The 12,740-nt window shown below is 40.3% G+C and overlaps 1 protein-coding gene across 1 annotated transcript in view; it reads right to left on the reverse strand.

The window, feature by feature from the left end:
• Window positions 1-12,740, reverse strand: part of DNER (delta/notch like EGF repeat containing) — a 374,284-nt gene that overhangs the window by 149,538 nt on the left and 212,006 nt on the right. The window contains exon 6 of the mRNA XM_068968497.1: window positions 1,346-1,499. Coding sequence (XP_068824598.1) covers window positions 1,346-1,499 — 154 coding nt within the window. The remainder of the gene's footprint in view (window positions 1-1,345; window positions 1,500-12,740) is intronic.

The raw sequence follows: 12,740 nt of genomic DNA on the forward strand, positions 1-12,740 counted from the left end.
CAATGAGCTCAGTTTTGGAATGGCTGAGCTTAAGGTGGCCTGGAACATACAAGCAGAGACGGCAAATAGGCAGCAGTTTGGCCTGGACATACAATGTTAGGAAACATGTGATGGAATTATTAAAATGAATAAGGTAGCTCTATATATACTGACATGGAAGTATACTTATGATCAACTGGTAAACACTGAAAAAAGTAAGTTGTAAAGCAGTATGTATATTATAATCGCTTTTCCAACACACAGAAAGACAATCATTTGATCTACAAGGGAAATACCCATACTTATACATAGATATATACACACAAACACTGGTCTGGAAAACATAAACCAAACTATTAACCTACCCTTATGACCTTATAAAGTTTGAGCTTGGATAGATGAGTGAAGAACTTTTCCTTCTTTGTTTATGAATTTCTGCATTGATGGACCTTACACTGAGCAGTTAATCGCCGCAACTCCCACTTCACTCCATCCGTCTCTCCATCCCCAGCCCTTACATCACCCTGAATCCCTGCCCAGTGGCAGAGATTGGCAAGAGGATGAGGTGGAAAGGGGAAGATGATGTCAGTTTTACACATTATTGATGCTAAAAAAGGAATAATGTGGTGTTTGCTTTTAGCTGCACATAAACAGTTATATCAAAATGTTCACCGGTAAAATGCCATTTCCTGCTCCTTAAGGGTTTATAACTGATTTGGCTGAGCAGTAAGTCAATAAGATGACTGCAAGAGAACAGAAGTCTGTGGACACACCGTCCACTGCACTTTCTTAAGAGTCACCCTTTGTGTTCTGAGATGCGAAAGTCTCATGCGGGGTCAGTGACTCCCCCATACTAACCAGGGAGTATTAAAGACTTGCCCAATTGTGCAGGATCATGTTCCAGGAGCCTGGACTAAAACATACATGAACAACAGGAAGCTAAACAAAAGAGACGATTGGGTGGCATTACCTGCCCACCTGCATAGTTTAGCCTAAATTCTTCTTAAGTAACTTAGCAAAATCAGCCAGTACAGCACCAGCCCACACTCAGAACATATTTGAAGAACTGTCTTTGAAATATCCAGGCCTCCATTCAACCAGGAATATCATTGTCCCAGAACAGAAATGGTAGAATGCTAAGAGAGAAGCATCCTAACGTCAGGAAAACAGCCAAGGGACACAATGTTTATCCCCACGCAACTTCCTTCCTCCATTCCCAATGACATGAAGCTGGACTGATGGAACTAAATGAGACCTGGGAGGCACCTGTCCAACAGCTGGACAATGCATTGCCTGACCATTGTTAATTAATAAGTGTCTGTTCTACAGAGAGACAGACAGTAACTCTGAACTATGGAAACCTTACCAGCAAGGCAGACACAGGTGAAGTTGCCACCATCTTGCTTTTCCTTTGCATCAACACAGCTGGCATTGTTCTGGCAGGGTTTCTTCTGGCAGGCATCAAACTCTTCACAGAAAGTACCCGTGTATTGATCATCACAGTTACAGGAAAATGTTGCCTAAAACACAAACATACAGTATATATTACCTGAGCCCTCTAAAATGTGTGGTTAGCTGTGAAACTCAAAGTTCAAACATACCTCTCATTTTCATAATTATACCAACACTGAGTATTTTTATCATATCACTTATACCATGATCTGACTAAAATCAAAGCTTTCAGAGGAATAGTCTATTTCTTTACAGTTGCATTTCAAACATGTCTTTTCATTGATATGTATCCCAATGGTTTTTAATCTTCCTAAACCAGAAATGGAAATAATAATTACTTTAGGCAAAAAAATAAAGTTTTGCTGACCTGATATGGAAATGACAGTTTTGCTAGAGCACATATGTTGTGCTACAGCCATTAAATGAGATGTCACTCCAACTAAAAGCCTTCAGCACAGAGAGCATGTGGGACCCATCGTCACCAAATGTGTTACTACATCTGCCTTTCCAGAGCATTGAGAGAATTTACCAAATCACCCTGGAAATTAGCTTCAACATACAGCCGCGGAGATGAACTGAGTGTAAGGGAAAATAATAGGAACTATTTCATTGGGTTTGTTATATTAGTAAAGGACCATAACTCAGACCCAACGAACTGAATTTTAGTATCTATTTACTTACCTATTTGGCTGGATTGGGTCTTATTTGCAGCACACGAGGTCTTTCCTGGTGGTGCCTGGGCTTAGCTGCTCTGCAGCATGTGGGATCTTAGTTCCCCCTCCAGGGTCTGAACCCTTAACAAATGGACCACCAGGGAAGTCCCCAGAGAACTGAATTTGACTGGACACTTCATTTCTGAGACAGTTGTATAATCTCAATAACCTGAACCTTCCTGCTGTCTTCCTAATGCTGGCCTGAGGGTGATGTGTCTAAAACAGACACAGATCTGGGTCCAAAGCCTATGTAGATGGGACTGCAGATTCTCATGAAGAATAGAGGGGAGAAGGCAAAGGAAAATGGTATAAATAAAGTTAACTGCTTAAAAAAATCAAAACAAAATTGGGGAGAATGGATACATGTGTATGTATGGCTGAGGCCCTTCACTGTTCACCTGAAACTACCACAACATTGTTAATTGGCTACACCCCAATTCAAAATAAAAAGTTCAAAGTTTGAAAAAAACAAACCAGCCCAAAGCACCTTTTCCAGCTTTCCGCAAGCCCCACATCAGGCAAGTGTTTCAAAGCCCCGCCCACAGCCACACCCAGCCCCGCCTCCCTCTCCCGGTGGTGGAGGAGGGGCATTGGTGTGTGTGTGTGTGTGTGTGTGTGTGTGTGTGTGTGTGTGTGTGGTGGGGTGGGGGAGGGTGGCCCCTTAATCTTATACAGACTCTTAGGATCTCACCCAGTACCCACTTCCCCACCAAGCACTACCACATCTTCTGTCCTAAAAATCAAAAAGGTTGCTCTTTCTTCTCTTTGATTTTTGTCTCTTAATCAAGTTTTCTATTTCTTGTCCATCTCTTGATTAATTTACTCCTGAATGTTCAGTTTCTTTGTAGCTATTGCCAATGAGATTCTTTCCTCATCCCTTTCTTATAATTCCCATCATATCAGCTAGGGATTATCACTGATGAATAAATGCTAGTGCCTGTCTTTGCCTTGACTCTCAGAGTCAGAGGTTTCAGTTGATTCAGGTCAAAGGTTTCAGTTGACTCTCTTGGGTTTTCTAGATAAAACAACCTCCCTCCCCAAAAGAAGGGAACAACATTTGCAAATCATGATAATGTTGCCTTCTCTAGTCCTCATGGTTACATCGGTGCAGATCCAGAATAATTTTGATTTCAAAGGGAAATTTACAGAATTCACTGTAAATAGAACACGAAGTAGAACACTTGGAATGACAATCAAATTTTATCAAATGCCATTTTAGCTTCTTGGAGTAGAAAGAATAGCCACTTCAGTATTTTTGCCTGGAAAATTCCATGGACAGAGGAGCCTGGTGGGCTATAGCCCATGGCATCACAAAGAGTTGAACACGACTGACCACACACACACACCTTAGCTTCTATTTTTAAAAATCAACTTTTTATCTCTAACCTATCAGTATATGAACTGAATGTTTAAATTCCCTACTACTGACTTCTTATATTCCTAGAAGAAAAGTCCACAAAGGTCCTTAAGTCAAACGGTTTTATGGCTGAATTCTTCTTGTATTTTTATTCTACTTGTATTTTATGACTGCATTCTACTTAGACTTCTGTGACTTCCACCTAACATGCCCTATCCCCACAGACTCCTTTCCTAAGAAAAACTGTCCCTTGCCTGGTGAGATCATAGTTTACACCATAAAAGTGAAAGTGAAAGTCATTCAACTCGACTCAAAAAGTCGAGTCTGACTCTTTGCGATCCCATGAACTGTATAGAATTTTCCAGGCCAGAATACTGGAGTGGATAGCCATTCCCTTCTCCAGGGAATCTTCCCAACCCAGGGATAGAACCCTGGTCTCACGCACCGCAGGTGATTTCTTTACCATCTGAGCCACCAGGGAAACCCCTATACCATAAAAGGATGCCCTTTGTCACAAGGGGCTAAACCAGGAGTGGATGGAACTCTGATTTCAGCAACCAATCAAGAAGTCAAACAGTCAAACATGACATTAAGCTCAACCAAAACAGCCAGATTTTATGTAGGTGTATTTCTTTTGTTAGTTGAATCTGCTGTTGTTGAGGGAATGTGACAAATACTTACAAACTACAAAATCAAGTCCTCTTTAGTTTAAAGATACACTCTTCAATTATATCTTAGGAGTCAGAACAAAAGAAATAAGAGCAGCAGCTTTTTCTATTTAAGTTAAAGATAAATTGTCTGCCTTCTATTCCTATCATCTCACACCTCCTTGTGGCAAATGGAAGTTGCCTCTACATTCTAGCAGTAATTGATTCCTGTTTTTTTCATGACGTTGTGAGTTTTTTTTTTTTTTTCCTTTTGTGTGTGTTTGTAGAGGCTATTAATACTTGCATGCTGAGGAAAGCTCATCAAGGACTATTTGAAAAGCAGCCTTGTAATTAGGAAAACTCCTTTTCTGGAACTGTCTTCTACCTAAATACATACTTCTCCAGAGAAAGGCACCTATTTACAGATGGCCAATAGGCACATGAAAATATATTCAACATTGCTAATTATTAGGGAAATGCAAATCAAAATTACAGTAAGGTACCACCCCTCACACCAGTCAGAATGGCCACCATTAAAAAGCCTACAAATAACAAATGCTAGAGAGCATGGAAAAAAGGGAACCCTTCTACACTGTTGGTAGGAATGTACATTGATGCAGCCACTATGGAAAACAGTATGGAGGTTCCTCAAAAACTAAACACAGAGTTGCCATATGATCCAGCCAGCCCATTCATGGGCATATATCTGTAGGAAGCTCCAATTCAAAAAGATCCATGCACCTCAGTGTTCATTGCAGCACTGCTTACAATAGCCCAGACACGGAAGCGAGCAAAATGTCCATCAACAGATGATCGGAAAACACGTGGTACAGGGGCTTCCCTCATGGTCCAGTGGTTAAGAGTCTGCTTTGGCACCAGTTTAATCCCTGGTCTGAGAACATCCCCCAGGCTGTGGAGCAACTAAGCCTGTGCACCACAGCTACTGAGCCTGAGCTCTAAGTCCTCGAGCCACAACTACTGAAGCATGTGGACCTAGGGCCTGTGCTCCACAACAAGAGAGGCAATGAGAAGTCTGCACACCGCAACAAAGACTACCCCTTACTCACCACAATTAGAGAAATCTCACATGCAGCAATGAAGACCCGCCACAGCAAAATAATAAAATACATAAATAAATCTTTTTTTTTTTTTTGGGAAAAAAGAAGATGTGGTACATATACGCAATGGAATATTACTCAGCCATAAAAAAGAACAAAACAATACCATTTGCGGCAACATGGATGGACCCAGAGATTATCATAATGAGTGAAGTAAGTCAAAAAAAGAAAGACAACTACCATATGATATTACTTATATATGACACAAACTTATTAACAAAACATAAACAGACTCACAGAAAACAAACATCATCACCAAACAAAAAAGTGGTGGGGAAGCGATAAATTAGGAGTTTGGGATTAGCAGATACCAACTACCATATATAAAACAGATCAACAAAAAGGGCCTACTGTATAGCACCAGGAACTATACTCAATATCTTGTAATAAACCATAATGGAAAAAATATGAAAAAGAATGTATATGTATACATATACATATAACTGAATCACTGCTGTATATCAGAATCTAACACAATATTGTAAACCAACTTTAAAAATAATAAAATATTTAATAAAAAATAAATAAATAAACTAATAAAAATAAAATAATACAAAATTTAAAATGAAAATAGAACTATTTTCTTTGGAAAATCTTGTCCTTGCTCAAATGGACAATGGTGCACAACTTTGATACTTGCAGGGGACTGTCCAGACCCCTTTGTGCATCTCCACAGAGCTATGACTGCCTTTGACTGTAAAAGCTATGCATACCCTGTGCACACAGTTCCAAGCTGGGCCTCAGCATTGTAATAAATTACTCCATGTCATTATTTTTGGCAGCTGTCTTCTAAAATTTATTTGGTTTGCATCCAGTCATTCCATTTTGCAGATAAATTTCTTTGGTCATTCAAGGGATACATTTTGCATATAATTCATCTGGCATGTTCCACGGAAAATATGTCACTTGTGAAAATAAATTATGGAAAGCCCCAAATCAAATATCTCTGAGTTAGATTTGACTGAATTTATGTATATATATATGTATATATATATATATATATATATATGAAGTATAATTGAATGAATTCAAAGCTAAAATGAAAGCCACGTGTTTTGTTCTAAGCAAGAAGCTTGACAGAAATGTTAAGAAATTGTTGAAACAATAGCTTTTGACCAAGCAAAGCGCCGAACTGATTCTTAAACCTTGATTGATGGATGAGGAAGAAGATTAACAACAGTTTATATACTCGTGACCATAAAATTTTAGTTCTGTCTTTGTGTATTCTGTGCCACGCTGCCCATAAAGTTAGATCTCTTCTAAAGTCCACCTGGATTCCAAAGTCCATTTGGAAAGAACAAAGAGCTTTCCTATAATATTAACATGATTTTTAAAAAATAGTTTCAAGACTTTGAATTATAAGGGGCCATAAATATTTATTAGGAAACTCTATTTTTAGTGTATTTGTTGTAAAAATACTGTACTCAATTACTGACATTTGTGAACTATTCTATCAACCTTGAGAATTTTAACCCACTCTGATAGCACCAAGTTGTGTCCTGGTTTTTTTTTTTTTTTTTTTGGCTGCACCATGTGACTTGTGGCGTGTTGGTTCCCCAGCCAAAGGTTGACCTCTTGCCCTCTTCAGTGGAAGAGCAGAGTCCCAATCACTGGACCACCAAGGAAGTCCCGAGAGCAAAGCTGGTTTTTCATTTATCTATTTATTTAATTTATTTGTTGTGCTGGATCTCCATTGCCGCCCTCAAGCTTTTCTCTAGTTGTGGCGAGTGGGGGCTATGCTCCAATTGCTGAGCTCAACCTTCTCATCGTGGTGGCTTCTCTTGCTTTGGAGTATGGGCTCTAGGGTGGGTGGGTGGGCTTCAGTAGTTCAGGCACGTGGGCTCAGTAGTTGCGGCTCCCGGGCTCTGGAGCAAAGATTCAATAGTTGTAGTAGCTGGGTTTAGTTGCTCTGCCATATGTGAGATCTTCCCAGATCAGAAATCGAACCCGTGTCTCTTATGTTGGTAGGCGAATTCTTTACCACTGAGCCACCATGGAAGCCTCCGAGAGAATTTTTTTGAGGAGCTTTGTTTCTCTCTTTCAGAGTCATAGTTTTTCAATTCTTATACACTTGCTCCCTTAAACAAAGTGTATAGAAAACACACATCTCTTTTTGTCGTCCCAGCAACATCAGTATGAACAGAGAACACCCAGCCAACTAGACACGGAAGCTCATTGTTAATAGAGTTTGCTGCTGCTGCTGCTGCTGCTGCTGCTGCTGCTGCTGCTAAGTCACTTCAGTCATGTCCGACTCTGTGCGACCCCATAGACGGCAGCCCACCAGGCTCCCCCGTCCCTGGGATTCTCCAGGCAAGAACACTGGAGTGGGTTGCCATTTCCTTCTCCAATGCATGAAAGTGAAAAGGGAAAGTGAAGTCGCTCAGTTGTGCCCGACTCTTAGCCACCCCATGGACCGCAGCCTAGCAGGCTCCTTCGTCCATGGGATTTTCCAGGCAAGAGTACTGGAGTGGGTTGCCATTGCCTTCTCCGTTATAGAGCTTACTCACAGTGAATTATCTCTTTAATCTTCACCATGTGAAGATTAAATCTCTTTAATCTTCACCCACCAGGTGGGTCCTCCCAGATCCATTTTAGGAGTTGAGAACAGACTGGACAGACAGGTGAGATAAACTGCTTAAGGTGTTCCAGCTGGTAAGTGTACGGTCACGGCTTAAATTCCTATCATCCAATTCCAAATCCTATTCCACTCACATATTGTCCAATCACCACCGTGATCATCCATGGGTACCACAGACCCATGTGGGGATACCCTTCACCCTTGCTCTAAAATAACCCCCAACAACAGCTGTATTTGATTTCTAGCTCCAGATTTCTATAGCTTTTCTACCTCCTTCCTTGCTATCTGGCTGTCTTCCCCATCAGCATCATTGACTGTGCTCTTGGTTCACTGGTCCTAATTTCCTTCAGTTGTAAGAATAACACAAACTTTATTCAAATACGTCAAAATAGAGTAAAAACGTCCTTTTTGAGGGTTGGATGCATCTCTCGTACAAAAAGTGCCTAGTCACTTATGGACAGAGTTGGAAACTTTGCGAAGTTCTTCACCAGAACTGGAGGTCCCTGGTGTCTGCATACATGATAGACATTTGAATGTTCATTGAATTAAGCTGACCTGATAGTCCACTCCTTAAAGGTAGACTTGTGTAAGAGTTCTGTGCAGTACAAGGGTCCTCTTCGTCTACTCCCTTGTCCATTTCTGATGGTTTTGTGTCTTATTAAGATAGAATCACAGCCACTTATGCATTCTTCATCCACACCTTCACACTAAAGGTGATGCTGAAAAGGATTAGGAGGACAATCCCAAACCAAAACTTAAAAAGAGCTAAAGCTCTGATAATGGAAAGGAGATGATTTAAGCCTCTCTTGGCTAATGCACACTCAAAGCCAATTTCAGCTTCTGTCATGGACCAGCCTGATTCCAAACAACACCTGGGCAATCCAGAGTTAAATGTCTGAACATCTGCAAGGTCAAAACTTGGGCTAATGAGTTGATAATTGCTGAAACAGGCAATGCAGACATGGTGGTTTGCCAAACTGCTTTCTCTACTTTCAAATATGATGAAATTTTTCAGAATAAAAGATTTGCTGTTTTTATATTAAGAGTTTGGCTAAATCTCAAGAAAGGAAAGATAAAACTCTGAAACACTAGAATCACATTTCAGCATCCTGTGTCCAGCTCCTCCCTGTGGGCTGTGCGATTGCATTTAGCATAGGGATGTTGTGGAAAACACTGCGTGTACATCACCAAGTCCCTGTATATGAAATCCCCCTCCAGAAATTCATTTCACATTCAAGTGCAGGAAAAGCTCTGCTTGGCCTAAGGGACTGACATGTCTTCTTCTGAGGACAAAAGGAATCACGAAATGGAACATATTTCCCTCTGAACAACCCAGTTGTCTTTAAAAAACAAAAAAAAAGGAAGCTCAGTCATTCCAATGCCAAGGGAAGGTGTGACCATGTCTCAGCTTGCCCAGCATGCCAGGGTCATAAGTAGGGCACACCCAGCCCATGTCACGGCTGGGAGAGTGGAATTCCTGCTTACAGAGCTCTGAAAATTCAGAAGATCTCCTAAACTAGTATTCCATACACAGCAAGGTCAAGTAGAGTCTATTTCCTAAGGTTGGAAAGCTCTGGAATCTTCTTACTCCCAGTTAATAGAGGAGCTCCAGTTGAGCTATTTCAAAATCTAAAAGATGATGTTGTGAAAGTGCTGCACTCAATATGCCAGCAAATTTGGAAAACTCAGCAGTGGCCACAGGACTGGAAAAGGTCAGTTTTCATTCCAATCCCAAAGAAAGGCAATGCCAAAGAATGCTCAAACTACCGCACAATTTCACTCATCTCATGTGCTAGTAAAGTGATGCTCAAAACGCTCCAACCCAGGCTTCAGCAGTACATGAACCGTGAACTTCCAGATGTTCAAGCTGGTTTTAGAAAAGGCAGAGGAACCAGAGATCAAATTGCCAACATCCACTGGATCATCGAAAAAGCAAGAGAGTTTCACAAAAACATCTATTTCTGCTTTATTGACTATGCCACAAAGCCTTTGACTATGTGGATCACAATAAACTGTGTGGAAAATTCATCAAGAGATGGGAATATCAGACCACCTGACCTGCCTCTTGAGAAATCTGTATGCAGGTCAGGAAGCAACAGGTAAAACTGGACATGGAACAACAGACTGGTTCCAAATAGGAAAAGGAGTATGTCAAGGCTGTATATTGTCACTGTGCTTATTTAACTTATATGCAGAGTATATCATGAGAAAATGCTGGGCCGGATGAAGCACAAGCTGGAATCAAGATTGCCAGGAGAAATATCAATAACCTCAGATATGCAGATGATACCATCTTTATGGCAGAAAGTGAAGAAGAACTAAAGAGCCTTTTGATGAAAGTGAAAGAGGAGAGTGAAAAAGTTGGTTTAAAGCTCAACATTCAGAAAACTAAGATCACAGCACCCAGTCCCATCACTTCATGGAAAATAGATTGGGAAACAGTGGAAATAGTGGCTGACTTTATTTTGGGGGGCTCCGAACTTACTACAGATGGTGACTGCAGCCATGAAATTAAAAGACACTTACTCCTGAGGAGGAAACTTATGACCAACCTAGACAGCATATTAAAAAGTAGAGACATTACTTTGCCAACAAAGGTCTGTCTAGTCAAGGCTATGGTTTTTCCAGGAGTCGTGTATGGATGTGAGAGTTGGACTATAAAGAAAGCTGAGTGCTGAAGAATTGACACTTTTGAACTGCGGTGCTGGAGAAGACTCTTGAGAGTCCCTTGGACTGCTCATCCTAAAGGAGATCAGTCCTGAGTGTTCATTGGAAGGACTGATGTTGAAGCTGAGACTCCAATACTTTGGCCACCTGATGCAAAGAGCTGACTCATTTGAAAAGACCCTGATGCTGGGAAAGATTAAGGGCAGGAGCAGAAGGGGACAACAGAGGATGATATGGTTGGATGGCATCACTGACTCAATGGAGAGGAGTTTGGGTGGACTCTGGGAGTTGGTGATAAATGGGGAGGCCTGGCGTGCTGCAGTCCATGGGGTCGCAAAGAGTCAGACACAGCGGAGTGACTGAACTGAACTGACTGAATAAAGGAGATCATCCATGAAGATGATCCCCTCAGTAAGGGCTTTCTGTAACTCCTTGATCAAATGCTTATGTTGCTCTAAATGGACTTCAGGCAAGGAAGGTGATGAATCCTAACTCATGGAACAATGCAGCATCATATTCTAGCCTGAGGTGTCCATCATCCCACATGCACTGACCCAGAATCTATGGAGGTAGAGGGCACAGAAGCTTCATCCTTGCCATTCTAAGCCAAGGACCTATTATTCCAACTTGAGGAACTAGAGCAGCTGGTCATTCAGGTCTGAAAGTACATAGTGGACAAACACTAAAACTTTGATAAAGTGGTAACTCTAGCACACATTTTCATTTCATTAAGTATAGATGAGCTATAACTAAAGGGTCAGACAATCAGTCTAGAATGTTCTTTTAGATATATGAAATTTAGACTTTTACTAAACCCAGATTTAGCATTTCAAGGGACAGAAATGGTTATTCTGACATAAAATTTTAAGAGACTATCTGAGAATTCTATTTAGGATGTTAAATTCCCTATAAATGTCTTTTCCTGAGCCCAGGCCACATAAGAACACCTGGAGTCCAGCCATAGAAATGAACTGTTGCTTCTTACTGGGAACACAGTGAACCATCTCAAAGGAAAACTCGCGACGAATTACAGTTTTAAAATTCTGGTCCCTTGGCTGGGTCTTACTGTTCTATTATTCACATTTAAACAACGTACTCTCATTGCTTATAGCTCATAATATTATTATTTTCCCATTAGTCTTAAATATACTATTGCTCTTCTCTTTGGGTCATTAATTGCAAATGTTGCAGCTTACTTTTTAAATAAAACATGCAGATCATCTAAACATTGAATTCAAGACTTGACATTCATGAATTCCTAGAATTAATTTCTTTGGCTTAAACAGTAAATTCTAAAAAATAGAAATGATAATGAATGAGATAGCCATGCTCTTTCCTTGCAAAAGACTTTGAAGTTTACTTAATTACATAAGGGAGAAGAAAGTAAATGTCTTTCAGGAAATTTTGTAGAAGACTCTTCTTGAAATTGCATATATGGGTTGGCAGAATGGAAGTATTCACAAGCAGTTTCCCAGGGTAGGAACAAGGACACAGACGTAGAGAACAGACTTATGGACACTGCAGAGACAGGAGATGATGGGACGAATAGAGAGAGTAATGTTGAAAACATATATATTACTATATGTAAAATAGATGGCTAATGGGAAGCTGCTGTATAACACAGAGAGCTCAACCTGGTGCTATAAGACAACCTAGACGGGTGGGATGAGATGGGAGGTGGGAGGGAGGTTCAAGCAGGAGGGGACATATGTATACCTATGGCTGATTCATGCTGATGTATGGCAAAAACCATCACAACATTATAAATCAATTACCTTCCAATTAAAATAAATTTAAAAAGAACAATTTCCAACCAAATCACTGCAACTTATGTGCTCTCAGCATACATTAGGTATAAGATTTTCACGTAATCACCCTTAATCTCCAGTTGACCAACATCTGTGTATTTATTTGCTGCAAAATTCTAATCCACTAACAAAAGTAGCATTTGACTTTTTGTTAAAATGGATGTCATTGAAAACTCGTCTTCTATTGAATTTCCTGGAAAAACAAATCCACCTGATCCTACAAGTAATTAACACACCATTCTACTTTTCTTATTTTAAAAATCAATTTAGCCTCCTAGTTATTTCCTTTGCTACATCAAAAGAAAATGATAGAGAAAAAGCTTTAATAAAATGGACATTTTGATGTATAAATTATTGATGAGATGGATTCACTGAAGAATAAAGAAGCTTCCCAACGTCTTCTTCAGGTTCCCTGGGCAGG

Source organism: Capricornis sumatraensis, chromosome 3, assembly GCF_032405125.1.
Source record: "Capricornis sumatraensis isolate serow.1 chromosome 3, serow.2, whole genome shotgun sequence".
NCBI lineage: Eukaryota > Metazoa > Chordata > Mammalia > Artiodactyla > Bovidae > Capricornis > Capricornis sumatraensis.